The 14,400-nt window shown below is 42.9% G+C and overlaps 1 protein-coding gene across 1 annotated transcript in view; it reads left to right on the top strand.

The window, feature by feature from the left end:
• The window catches only part of LOC122872182 (Krueppel-like factor 7), a 38,280-nt gene that overhangs the window by 11,833 nt on the left and 12,047 nt on the right, over positions 1-14,400 (top strand). Inside the window, exon 2 of the mRNA XM_044188055.1 lies at positions 9,681-10,308. Within this exon, the coding sequence (XP_044043990.1) occupies positions 9,681-10,308 (628 nt within the window). The remainder of the gene's footprint in view (positions 1-9,680; positions 10,309-14,400) is intronic.

Genomic DNA, 14,400 nt, shown 5'->3' with positions numbered 1-14,400 from the left:
GCTTCACTGTTCCCTTTATCTCTCCCCTCTGTTATTTTCGGCCCTCCTCCCCTCTCTTTCTCTTTCGCTGCTCGCCGCTCTTTTGTTTCTCCGTGCCTTTTGCAGCCAAGGCCCCATTCTCTTGCCCCGTCATTGTGTGTGGTAATGAAGATTAGCCAGCCTGCCGCACACAATGGGGTCCCCACATCCGGAGCACAGACTCCCCAAATCCTGCCGCAAGCTGCTAACCCGGGTACAAAACCACTGTTTTCGCCAACCCCCTCTATCCACTCACCCACACACATATACATGTTCTGGTTCATTCACACACACACACACACACACACACACACACACACACACACACACACACACAAACATGTCCAGTATGCACTCTGCACTCTGCTGTGTTGAAAGCAAATGGCTGAAATGTCTCCTGATTAGATTAGGATGGTTTTGACAGCTGAGAGGAAACGCTTTGCGACTCATACGCCGATAAACAGCAGCTCACCCAAATCCAGTTAAAGAGAGACAGAGTTCCCCTCCCCAGCGAGTGCAACACGGCTCCAGTCGTTGGGATTATACCCCCCCTCTAGTCCCCCCATCCTCCATGCCCTGCTATTCTCCTCTTCGCTCCAATCTCATCCTCCTCTCCATCATTCATCTTCTTCAGTCTCAAGATGCTTCTCCTCTTCTCTTCTCCTCTCTTCTCTTCTCTATCCTATTTCACCCTCACCTCTCCTATCCTCGACTTAATACCAGAACAAAGACATTTTCCACACTTTGTCACAAGCTATTTAGATGGAGCAGTAGAGGTCTTTATATGCAGTGCACTTGTTGTATCCTGAGCCTAAGACCTCTTAATAATGTCTGTATCACTCTCAAGGTCGGCAGATCTTCACAAGTTCAATCTGTTTACTTGTCAAGCTACTTTCTGCATTTAGAGGACACAAGTGTAGCTTTGTCTGTGTGGAAAGATGGATTATACAAAGTCTTTTACTGTAGTACAAAAATACTGTAGCAAATGTGTGTACTTGGAACACAAATAGTCATATGTCAACTTATTTAAAGGAATAGTTCAACATTTATTCACTTTCTTGCCAAGAGTTGAGATTATACCACTCTAATATCTGTCCTTTAAATAATAAATCTGGAAGCAGGAGATGCTATCTTAGCTTAGCATAAAGACTGGAAACATGGGAAAACAGCTGGTCTGGCTCTGTCCAAAGGTAAAAAATCCGCCTACCAGCACCTCTAAAGCTCACTTATTAACAGTTTTTATCTTGTTTGTTTAATCTGTAGTAGTGGTTTTACGGGGGGATATGTCCTGGACTAATTCCTGGCCAGGAGCAGTGACTTCCTGGAGTCTCTGCTGGTAATCTCACAGTGATGACAAGACACCAAGTAAGCGAATATTTCCCAAAAATGTCTTTCAGTTCCTTTGTTCATTAAATGTGTCTGCACATTAGATCTAGATTGTCAAAAATGTAGGGCTGTAACTAATGTTGAATTTAATTATTTCATTATCAGTTATTTCTATTTGGATTAATTGAATTCAATTTATAAAATATGAAAAAATAGTGAAAAAATGTCCATCTCAAGTTCTTAAAACTCAATACAACATCTTCAAATTGCTTCAGATTTTGTCCGACCAACATACAAAAGCAAAAGAAATTCAATTTGCAATTATAGAACCAGTGAATTTGTTCATTTTTTTTTTTTTGTCAATTAATTGTTTAAAGTGAATCCAGTTGAAGTTAACCAGTTGTCATGGAAATGCAGACGTTCAAATTTCCATTTTTTTCACTCTTCTCATCCATGTTGTCAACATGTACATGGACAGCTACAGAGTGGACCTTGTGGTGATTTTGCCTTTGTCACTGGTATCAATTTGTTTTACCAAGTGCATTTCTTTAAACAATTCATTTTGCAAAAGAATTCTTCATGTTGGTGTCCATGTTGTGTTATGCGAAGACAGAGGAGAGGTCTCTAGTGTCGGGGATGATGTGGATGTGTGCTTTCTGTTGTGTCTGCTCGGAGAAAGCAATGGGAAATGTCTTTCTGCTCCATTAAGCAGAGGTCACCAGGTTTTTGCGCTCTGAGTGCTCCATCATTGTTGCTTTCCTGCTAGATGAAAGGTGCTTTGAAGATCCCCCATCACACACAAACACACATCCACATGTCATGTAAACCTCCAGTAGGGCTTAGAGGGGAGATGTCTTGCCTCAAAATGAGCAAAAATGAACCTCAGACTATTCTGCAAAGAAACAATTACAGGTTCAATTCTCATGTTCATAGCAATGCACTAAATACTGAATTAAAACGACAGTTTAAATGTCATATGCCTAAAATGCAAATATAAGCTTTAAGTCCAACAAAACAAAATTGAATTTGCTGCCTGAATACCGTTTCAAGTGCCCAAGAGTCTATTAGCGCACCCATCCAAACAAAAATTGACTATGTGTAAAGGAGGTGTCAGGTTTACAACCAAATGTGCATTATTCCCTTAAACTCCGTCAGCAAATCGTGATTTAACAACTGGAAGTGTCTGTTATCAGCTTGAAGCCCGAACTGTGTAAAACTGCCTCAAGGTGCTGCGTTGCCAGGCTTTGACGGAGGGGCTGACGGCAGCCCTGATTATTACTGTGAGGCTAATGTCGTCTGATAAGGCCGTGTGTGTAATTAAGCTGTTTCCGCGGCGTGTTATCTGAAGCTAGGTGAGGCTCGGCTGCCTGGAGAGATGGAGCTGTTAGTCAATGAGGAGGAGAACTCCTGTATCCTGTCTTTGGCTTTTCAAGCTTCATATCTTTCCCTCTCTTTCTTCCTCTAAGCTGCAAAGTAATTTTTTTTTGCTTACGCATCTGTAGGTGGGAAGATGCTGTGGCTTCATCTTTCACTCTTTACACTCTTTTCAAACTTTCCTGTCCTAATCTGAAACGTAATTCTTTGCATAGCTTGTGTAGAGGCCTGTTTCTTCATCTTTCACCTGTCTGTCTCTTCCTTCTTCTCTCAGGAAAGACAGATAAATTAGCTTTGTCTCTTCCCCCTAGCTCTTTCTCTTTGTGTCTCTACTCCCTCCGTCTCTACTTCGTTGCTCCGGAGCCCCGTCGGGGCATCAGGAGCTCTAACATCCCTCCTGGCCAAACACTGCACCCCCTGCCGCTCTCTCCAGTGAGAATAAAAGGGTGAAGTGAGGGCGCTCTGCTATTCAGATCAGTGTCGAGGAAAATGAAGCATTATCTCTCCACCCGCTCCCCACCCTTCCCCTCATGCTGGCCCCGTAGGCAGATTCCCCGCTCAACTGGGATCCGCCGATGACGCCATGCTGCTCTCCAAGGAGTCTGAAATCTGGGGGTCGGAGCTCTTAGTGAGTGCACGGGAAGGAGCAAAAACCCTGAAGGGCAGCTTAGAGGGGAGGGAGTCCTTTTTGGAGATTTTGTGCGTGTGTTAATGGGTGGGGCTGCTGTGTAAGTATTGCTCAGTGAAGCTATAGATTACCATCTCTGTCAGCTGCGACAGCCACCGCTGATGAGCTCCTGCGCGGTATCATTTCGTATCGATTAGGCACTGCGACGCAAACACACAAAGGCTGTTGGCGAGATGGCCAGTGCCTAGGGCTACTGGTCATTTAGCTGTCACCTCAAAGTGATGGCTTGGCCTGGCTCACCTGATCAATGGGAGACATAGGCCCTATAACACACTATGGCAGGATAAGACATGTGCATAGACACACACACATATACGCACTTACACACTATGTGAAAGACTGCTCTCTGAATTACGTGCCTGCCCAAACTTTTCCTTAGATAAAAGAGCCTAGTGTGTTGTTGAATTACAAATAGCAATGACAAAGATGGCTGTAAACAATGTCAGTAAAGTATAATAGTGAATCATAAAAATGAAATCAAAAGAATAAGAAAAAAACCATAAGACAATTTCATTACCTGGCTCATCGCAGGCCAGATTTTCCTATTGATGTGTGTACTGATGTGACTGTTGTGCAGCCTTACCTGTAGGATAAAACTGTGATTCATTTCTCAGAAAGATTTTAATCAGAGTTGGTATCGCAGTGGTATTCACAGCCTGTGAATCAAACCAAGGCCCTCTTATTTTCTATGACCAATGACATTCTTTAAATAAAAGCATGCAACAAGCAATAAACAGACTGTCACTTGAATGTGAAACAACAAAAGAAGAGAAGCAAAGCTGCGGAGAAGCCAGTGTTAATTCATCCATGACATGAATGTTACTCACTTTTAAAATGAGTAATCAAACCCCTGCTAGATATAAAAATGACCAAACCAAGTAATGAAAATGTCATGTTGGTGCTGAAAAGAAATCTTTTTCCAATTTGGGGAAGATGATGATGACAATCAAAAGCAGATCTGTGCAGACACTGTTTGCTGTGGTGACAGCATCAGATGTCAACACTACAAATGTATACAGCCACCCAAACCGTCACAACAAAATACAATATGAGGAAGCTACAAATATAAAAAAAGCCTGAGAACAAAACTCCTGCTGCACCATACTGGGGACATTGTATGAAGGAATACTTAGACATTTTGGGAAATACGCATATTCACTTTCTTGCCAAGATTTAAAAGAGAAAATCGATACCACTCTCACATCTGCATAGTAAATATGAAGCTGGAGCCGGCAGCCGGTTAGCTTAGCTTAGCATAAAGACTGGAAAAATGGGGAAATAGCTAACCTGGCTTTTGTTCAAAGGTAAGGACTCCAGCAAGTTACAGGTCCCGGCCAAGAAATAGTCTGGCAAATAACACCCCGTAAAACTGCAAGTTGATGTTTTTTGTACGGATCAAACAAACAAGATATAACGTGTTAATTAGTGAGCTTTAGAGGTGCTGGTAGGCGAATTTTGTTAACCTTGGGCCAGAGCCAGGCTAGCTGTTTCCCCGTTTCCAGTCTTTATGCTCAACTAAGCTAACCATCTGCTGGCTCTAGTTACATATTTACTGAACAGATGTGAGCAGTATCAAGCTTCTCATTTAACTCTTAAATAATGAAATAAAATAAAATTTCAAACGATGTCAAGCTATCGAGCTATTGCTTTAATGTATCCCCTTACAATTACTCACAAAAGACCTTTGTTATAATTTGCCAAGGCATTTTGGTAATTTTTATTTTGACATGCCATTATGGAAACATTATCAGTTACTCAAAATAATGAAAGTATTGTTTTATTTTACAGAATTGAATTATAAGCAAAAAAAAAACATATTTCTATATCGTCAAGAAAGATGTAACCCTACAAGGAAAGTGCTGCAGGAAATCATGGGTCATCTTTGAAATGATGTGACAGCATCCCCCCAACCTCAGTGCATTTAACAATAGTGCTGCATCACCCCCTCCAGCTCAGGGCCCCCTTATAGTCCTGCCCTTTTCAACCCTGCTGGCATCAGCTCTGAATATTATTCATAGCACCTTGTCTCTATCACGGCATCTTTAAAACTAAACACGGTTATCCTAAAATTAATGAGCCATATCCACCCCATTACATTTATCTGTTTAGTGGTGTTTTGGGCCTTTCCTAAGGGCATTATGCATGCTCTTCTCTTCATATTTATAACCCAGGCTTTTTATTAGCAACGTAGCAGGGTGCTAACAGTTGGGAGGCAGCCTGCACTTTGATGGTGATGGCAGGCAGCTTGGCGCAGGCCAAATGTGACACGGAGAGAGGATCAGCTGCCAGGCCAAGGGCCCCATGGAAGAGGGGAGGAGAGGGTGAGACAGAGAGGAGAAGTGAGGACTGGAGGAGAGAGAGAGCGAGGCTTTTTTTAACTTAAAAGTCAGAGAATGAAGTTAGTGAATTAGGACTGGTTCACAGCTCTCAGCCTGCTTGACTTTGTGAGAAGTGTGTCTTGTGATCTCCAAATAGTTATGGATTTTTGCTGGAGTAAAGCATAAGTAGGGAGTACAGAAGACAAGATTCAAGTGATTTGATCTAAGCTAAAAAAATGGTGCAGTGACCTAACTCTAACCCCAACCCTAGTTGACACTTCTGTGGCTGCTGACACACTGCTGAACTGTGCACTTTCTAAATATTTTAATGATAAATGGAACAAAACACAGACCTTAATTTCCACTTGGACCACACTTGCTTATCATTTACCAATCAGTTCTGACTGACGACTTCCTTCCCTTGTTGCAGAGCTACTGTTTTCATTATCCAGTGCATTCCAATAAAATGTCAACCCAAAAACTATTCAAAAAGCATATATTTTTGTGACATGTTTTGTGGCTGAAGCCCACAGCTGAAAAAAATTGTTAAGGTAATTAACTGTGCAATTCAGTGTTGCTGAACTCAACACATCAACCGTTCTTTGAAATTATATTAGGTATGGCAAACGTCATTGCAAGTTAAGAATTTAGTCAACTGATCATTTCACTTATTAAAGAAAAATGTTAACTTTTGTTGGTTCCAGCTTCTCAAATGTGAGGAATTGCAGCCCAATATGTTTTGATGCAAGAAAGCTAAAGGATACAGCACAGCCAGCAGGGTCACACTAATTTTAATCTTCTAGCTGCTTCAGTTTTACAGGGTCCGGGTATTGTGCATGCTGGCTCACTGTCACACTATCATGACTTACTGGGACACTAGAACAGAGCCATTGTTAATGTAATTGGCAACACCTGTGCTTTTCCTACTATGGCAAGTCAAAATGCTTGCTGTGAAAAAGGCTCATTGATTCTTGATCAATTTGCATCGGCACTGTGCTCTGCTCCCCATCCGTCATTAAAAATTTGATTGTAGTGGACACAGAAAAGACTGATGACTGTTTTGTTCCAAGGAGATGCTTGACAATATGGAAGCTTGAATCTGGGTTGAAGGACTGTCCCCCCACCACCACCAAAGCAATTTCCTCCGGTTTGGAGGTGGAGGTGGGGCTGCTGGAACAGCCATTGGATTGTCTCAGCTTATCCTGGCTCGCATGAAGGAATCATCCCGAAAGCCTTTTAGGAAATGGACCCTGGCTTTATGCAGAGCCAATTGATGTTGGCTCTCCAGATCGGCGTTTGTCCAAATAGAGCTGAAGCGGGCCGTGAGCGCTCCTTTATCTTGGCTATTGTGCAATGCTTTTGGCTCTTGATTCCGTGCCTACACACACACACACAAACACAAGTTGCACATTCACTTTAGGCCACAAGATCAGAAAATAGACGTGTTTATGCTTCTGCGTAGGCGTTCACAAAAACACACACAAGAGCCATATAATTACACACAGAGCAGCATAATTATGCTTCTCACACGTACACGTGCACTTGCAAAATTATGTGCGCACACACACACACAAACTAGCATAATTGCAGCCACATACAGTACATACACCCACACTACTCCACACTAACACACACAGGAACCGCTGATCAACTGCATGACCTTCTCTCTTACAATGTTAATGTCACCACCTGGGGGAGGGAGGTGGTGGTGGTAGGGGAGGGGAGGGCTTCTGTGATGGAGTGATGGGAGAAAAGAAGGAGAAAGACAGATGGAAAGAAAGAGCGGTACAATAAGCCTCCCGTACCTGCTACCCCCTCACCTTCAGCCTCTTTCATCCTTCTTACCTTGTCATCCCACATTATGTATTCACACACTTATAAGTACAGTATGCATGTATGTACACACGGACACACACACACATACACACACACTCCACCTTACGCCGCGTCACAGTCGACATCCGAGCACATCCTAGCACATCACCGTGGGTCATAACCTAACATTTAGTGTGCATGAACCCTTTTCTGTGTGTGCATGTGTGTGTGTGTGTGTGTATGAGGCCTGTGGCTTGCCCGCTGACATGATCCTGTTATGCCAAATGTCACACTTCCAAAAAGGATTCACCCCCCACGAAGAAAATGAAGTCAACACCTTCTTTCACTCTTTCTCTCTCTCCTCTCTTGCCTCCTTCACCTTGTCCCTCCATCACTCTCCTCCTCCTTCTTCTTCACCTTCCACTCAGCCACCCTCTCACTTATCCGATTCTATCCTCTTTTCCGCTCCCTTGAACTATCTCTACCTCACACACACACTCACCGTGGTTTGCAGTCCTAAGCGTTTTGCTGAATAAAGTCCCCTTTAACTGGCTGGTTTTAGCAGATAACTAGCACTCACCTTGGGAGAGGAGGAGACGACAATAAGAAGAAAAGAGAAAAAAGGAGAGAGAAAAGGGTGCTTTTGGGGAATCGATAGGGGGTGAGACAGAAGGAGAAGGGTAATGGCGAAAATGAGCGAGAAGGAGAGCGATGTGGGGGGCGGGAGGGTAGGTGGAGGGGTTGAAAGATAGCACCGGCTGTGTTGTGAACAGAGCAGGATTTTTTTAATGTACCTCTACAACTCACAGGCCAGCGCATGCTATTCCCTTCATCATGTCTTGACGCCTTCAATATTTAATTGTGCTCTGAAAGAAAGAATAAAGGGAAAAAAACCTTCTCGTTTGATTCACAATTCACTGGCCGCAGCCATCAAGAAAATAGTACCTCTCACATAATGCATGAAAGCCATCACAGAAAAAAATAAAAACATGTAGGCGTACAGTAGAGGGAGGAAGCATGGTGCATTATCTTCAATTCTCACTGTAGATGTGGTCTCGAGCAGCTTTTTAATTTGATGTCAGTATGCAAATACTGAAGACAGTCAAAACACAACTCCAAATCCCTTTCTGTTCCTGGAAGAAGACAACTTACAGGAGAAATCACACTCCCTTAGCAACAGACACCCCCCTCCAAAAAAGAAAAAAAAATGCAGTTTTATTTTTAGAAGGTGCAAACAAGGAAAGAAGGGGGTGGGGGGTGGGGTGTAAGATTGTAAATGTCTCTGATGTGTTCAGTCTGTACAACCTTATTCCTGATAATGGAACTAGCTACTCTGTCTGTCAGTGCCTATTTACACACAAATGAAGTGGCGAGTAGCACGCGCCCAGTGGAGCTGCTAGCCTCCATCTCAGCTGTCAAAATGGGTTAGTGGCTACAAGCGAAACACAACGATCCCTGGGCTCAAACTGGCGCCATCCATTCAAACATAATAGCCTCATCCTTGGACATGGAGCGTCTCTTTCCCTCGCTGGCTCTCCTCTTAGAACCTTGCAAGCTTGTTGTAAAGTAATAGACTTCTCAGGATGCCAGTTCACACAAATCGGGGATGTAGCCTTTTATTTGCCCTCCATCGGGAGAGGTGTTTGAAGTAATAGGGATGAAGCAGACCATAACTACAGCTGAATAAATCTTCCTATCTTGGCACTGGAAGCTGGTGCACACATGGCTTGTCAAAGCTCTATAAAATGTTGTTTGATAGGAGTTCTGTACAGTTTAGGACTTCTCCTCCTGCTATCCACTCGCCTTGCTTTCGTTCCCCGCTACAGTGGTTGCAATCAATCAGTGTGTAATCAGCCGTCTTGCTGGAGCTGCCAGGTAATCCTGGCTGTCTTGGTGGCTATCTGTGTGTGTGCGCATGTGACAGCTGGCAGAGCTGCTAAGTTGCCTGTCTGGGTTAGTGGATGGCACCATGCAGATTTTCTCTCCACAGTGTGTAAAGGCATATCGGATGATGGCTGTTGAAAATTGTCAAGTGGGATTTTGAGAGTGAGGATGGCCATTTTCAGTGCAGATGCCCAAATCCGTGAACTTACCTGAATTGAGTCTAAACTGAATCTTTTCTCCCACTTTCTCTCTTGTAGACCTGCCTAGAATTGGAGCGTTATCTGCAGACAGAGCCCAAGCGTCTGTCAGAGCTCTTCGACCAAGACCTGGATGGCCTCCTAACTCCGGCCTACCTGAAGGAGGACGGCGAGGAAGAGTTGACAGACGCCCTGCTCCCGAGCCTGCCCAGCCTCCCTGAGCCCCAGAGCCCATCCCCAGTGATCCTTTGCCCAGCACGGAAAAATTTTCCCTCCACTATTGCAATGAAAAGCGACCTCAAACCCAAGGGTCAGGAGCTTGAAAACGTCGAAGGGATGGAGGGGGTCCACCAGGCCCAGCTGAGTGCCGTCACCTCCCTGACGCCCCCGTCGTCGCCAGAACTGGGCCGGCACCTCGTCAAACCCAACCAGACACTGACGGCCTCAGCTGATGGGACGCTTACCCTGAAGCTGGTGGCCAGGAAGGTGGGGCTTAGCGCGGCCCGGCTGGTGGCTGCGCACACACTCCCCGTCCGGATGAAGGACGAAGACGAGGGGGCTGCATGTGTGATCGGGGTGGGGGAGCTACCAGAGAACAAGAAGAGGATCCACCGTTGTCAATTCAACGGCTGCAGGAAGGTGTACACCAAGAGCTCCCACCTAAAGGCCCATCAGAGGACACATACAGGTGAGAATTAGTCATAAGCCTAAAGGAATTTGTAGAAAGATTTTTAGTGGTAAAAGTAATTGTACTATTAGTAGTATTAGTGAAATAAGAAGCAGTAATAGTAGCACTTTGTAAGAGATTAAATGTTGTTAATCTATTTTGGGTTTACAAGCACAATATGAGTTTGTTCATTAAATCAATCAGAATGCCCTTTTAATTCTAATGTTTCAGTCTGCATGTTCAGCACAAGGTAATAAAATGCACAGGGTTTTCAGCAAGGCCCCTTCAATGTGCAATGGTGATTTAGCTTAAGGATTGGTTCGATTTTATTGTTTGGAATTGCCCACACAGTTCACATTAATATACATATACATTTGTGTAAATGTATAAGCTTATATATGGATATAAGTTGTATAGAGAGACACGGTTATATAATCTGTATATAGTTTGTGAATATGATCATATTAGTTGGTGCGCTTTTCAGATATAATGTCATTAAGTGACCCTTTGAGACTTTCAGCAAGGCAGCTCTGAGGACACCTCTCTTACCAGAGGTAGCCACTTGATACACCTGCTGGTAATAAAATTGATTGACACTCATTGTTGGTGACAGGCTAAAAAGACTCAATCCTGAAGCTAAACGACTGTTGCACACTGAAGAAGACATAGCCAGAATGTCTGTACTGATTATAGAAACTGAAAGAATAGAATTGAAAGAGCTTTCTATCAATTTGGGTGTGCAGACTATTTTTGTACTTTCATTAGGTGCAACTCTCTTTCTGCCATTGGATGAGCACTATGGTTTTTTTCTTATACTTGTTTTTTTCTACGAGTGGTGTTTCCTTGAAGTCTCAGCCACTCAATCAAACATTCTGAATTCCCAGATTACCTGATTTGAGATAATTGAGGAAAATCCACCTGCTTCACATTCTTGGAACAAGTACAAAATGCAAAGCAGTGATAAGAAATGTAAAGGAAAAAACAACCCCTTAATCATGGAACAGGTTTAAAGCCTGGTACCCTTGGTACCACATGGAAATAATGCCATGTAAGGTAAAATTGTGATGATTTAAGAAAACCCACTTCTCTTATCCCACTCTTTCTACCTAAATACTTCTCAGTGCTGAACCAGGACGGGTCCTCCTTGTCAAGGTTCTTCTCAAGAAGGAAGGGGGGAGGGTTCAGGAGCTATAACTCTCCTGCTCTTCCATCTCAATCCCAAACCACTCAGACCCCTGTCGGGGAGCTGTCGTCCGTCTGAGTAACTGCACAGTGATGGATGGATTGACCTGGATAGGCTGCCATTTCCCCGGTTTATTTCAGGCCCTCCCGTCCTCTATGCGTTCTATAAGTCTAGGTCAGTGGTTCTCAATCTGAGGTTGGAGACTGTATGATTTTTCAAGGGTGGTAATAGGATCATTTTAAGACTAGGAAAATATGTTTCAAATAATGGTGTATTATAATCATAGGAGGCCAGTCATGAGGGATACCATCTGTATGCTTATCCCAATAATAAAGGGAAATGCGTCTGTGTTTGCCATTTTAATTAGCAGGGTTAGGGTTCAGCACCCTTTGCCTTCATATCTCGTTCACACCAAACATATTAGGAGTGTTTATTTGAGCTCTTGAGTCTTTTCTCTTTTGGTTTGGTTGGGAAAGGGAGAACAATGTGTTTTGAATTCTGGTGGAAATAATTGGACTGCGAAAATTTAGGTCTCTACCCCCATCAAAGAGAAGCGTTCAGGGGTATAATGAGATGGATATAACATCTGATAGGTAGCCATTGCTCATGCTTGGAAGGCTTAGAACAACAAATTAAATGTATGGTGGACTGCAATCTGGACTCTGCTAATATATAGCTGTTTCTTTACATGTTTTAACCCGAGGAGGTACAGCAAAGAGTGTCCATCATGCTAAATGAAGTTACAGAGACTCAAATGAGATTTTCTTGCTACCCACCATCTAAATCCCTACACTTAATGGTTGACAGATCACCAAAGCATTCCAATTCAGAGGCTACATGTGACTTGTTTACTAACTCTGGCTAACTTGTATTTTTGGGGGTGTGAATATAAATAAAATCAACTGTCAGTTACTTACTTGTAAGAATGAAGAAAAGACGCTGTGTGTGTGATCACACCCTCAGTGGTGCACACCACAGGTTTAGGCACCAGCCTGACTGGAACAAAGCTTACAGACATGCGATCATTGATTTCCCCAGTTGGCATGTCTACAACCCCTGTGCTTAAGCTCCATGCCAACTGGGCTAGCTCTGGGAGACCAGTGCCACTGATGCTGTCTAGTCACAACGTCCACAAATTTAAAGGGATGGACAGGAAGGCTAAAACAAATGAATCGGAAACTCTGAGATGTATCATCTCAATTATCCCATATTTGGATTTGTATTAAGGCTGAAATGAACGAAAGAACAGAACATTACACTGATGTTTGATGCTATGTGTGACATTTTGTATTGTATTTTATTTTGAGGCAAGATTTATATAACCTCCTCGATGAGCAAAATGAACTGCAGATAGGGAATAGTATCTGGGGTTGCAACTTGTTATTTTTAGCCTTGCTAGCAGCATGGCTCTACGGATGTCAGTGTAGGTCTGCCAGTGGATCCACCACTTTGATCCAAACTGAAATATCTCAACAACTATTGGATGGATTACCATGAAATTTGTTAAAGACAGTTATGTTCCCCTCAAGATGAATCCTACTGACTCTGGTAAGCCTCTGACTATTCCACTAGCGCCATCAGCATTTCAATACCGTCCCATAATTTGGTTTATGACCAAGTACCTAATGACAGTTCCATCAGCCTTAGCTGTACTTCAGTGCTAATTAGCAAATGTTAGCATGGTAACACTAAGACGGTGAACATGGTAAACATTAAGCCTGTTTAACATCAGCATATTAGCATCATTGTGAGCCTGTTAGCATGCTGATGTTAGCATTTAGCTCAAAGCACCACTGTGCCTATGTACAGCCATATGGAGCTACAAACATGGCTGCAGACTCTTACTTGTTTTCTCTCTCTCTCTTTCTTTCTTGTTTTTTTCTTCAAGCAGTTAATTGATTATCATTCACATTCTCATATTGCACATTTAACCAACAGTTTGAAAAATTTATAATGATATATAACAGATACATGGAAGCAGCAAATTCTCAAATTTGAGAAGCATTTTTGCTTGGAAAATGAGTTAAACCATTGATTGATTCATTTTCTTTGACTAATAAACTAATTGAATATTCGTTTCAGGACAATATTACACTGTACATCCCAATACACTGGTCTGCCTGAAAAATTGAAGATCCTTTTCGGATCAAAATGTCTCCTTTAAAAACTGATGTGGCATCCTGTATTTCTCTATCCAGTAAATTGTTATGATAATGCATAACATACAATGTTACAGATAGCACCATAAAGGGCTCAGTTTCTTGAGGAACACCTCCCCCCGAGCTTATCCTTGTTACTTAAGGTGCTTTGGATAAAAGCATCTACCCAAAGAACATCTGTCTTGTCATTCAAACCAGGAAGGTAGAATGATAAAAGGGGGAGATGTCGACATAAGATGACAAAAGACAACACAAAAGCTAAAGAAAAGGCAGAAGAAGAGGAGAGAGTGACGTGGAGTGAAACAAAGAGTAGATTAAGACAGAAGACAGGAATGGGGGAGGTACAGTAGAGCGACCCTCTTCAGAAAAAGACAGCAGTGCCACAGGCTCCCCCATTCACTGAGCCATTATCCTGACAAGTTTAAAGATGTCATTACTCAAATCCTCTTTTTCTTAGTTGTTATTTCCATAAATTACCGACGGAGAAAAGGCTACGATTTAATCTGGAATTAGACGGGCTGAGTTGAAATGACAGTGCCCTGTAGAGCTTTTTGTGAATAGGCTTATGGCAGATAAGGAATGGTACAATTAGATTTTGGGCAGGGTTAGGGAACGGGTAAAACACGAGGACTGTTGGGTTATTCTGCCTTCTCTCTCTCTCTCTCTCTCTCTCTCTCTCTCTCTCTCTCTCTCTTCCCTCCTCTGTTCCTCATCTGCCTCACTTTCTTGCTCTTTCTGTGTTTCAACTCTTTTTCTCTCTCTCTCTAGTTC

This window comes from Siniperca chuatsi, linkage group LG24, assembly GCF_020085105.1.
Source record: "Siniperca chuatsi isolate FFG_IHB_CAS linkage group LG24, ASM2008510v1, whole genome shotgun sequence".
In the NCBI taxonomy this organism is placed as follows: domain Eukaryota; kingdom Metazoa; phylum Chordata; class Actinopteri; order Centrarchiformes; family Sinipercidae; genus Siniperca; species Siniperca chuatsi.
This window is presented reverse-complemented; position numbering and strand designations above follow the sequence as displayed.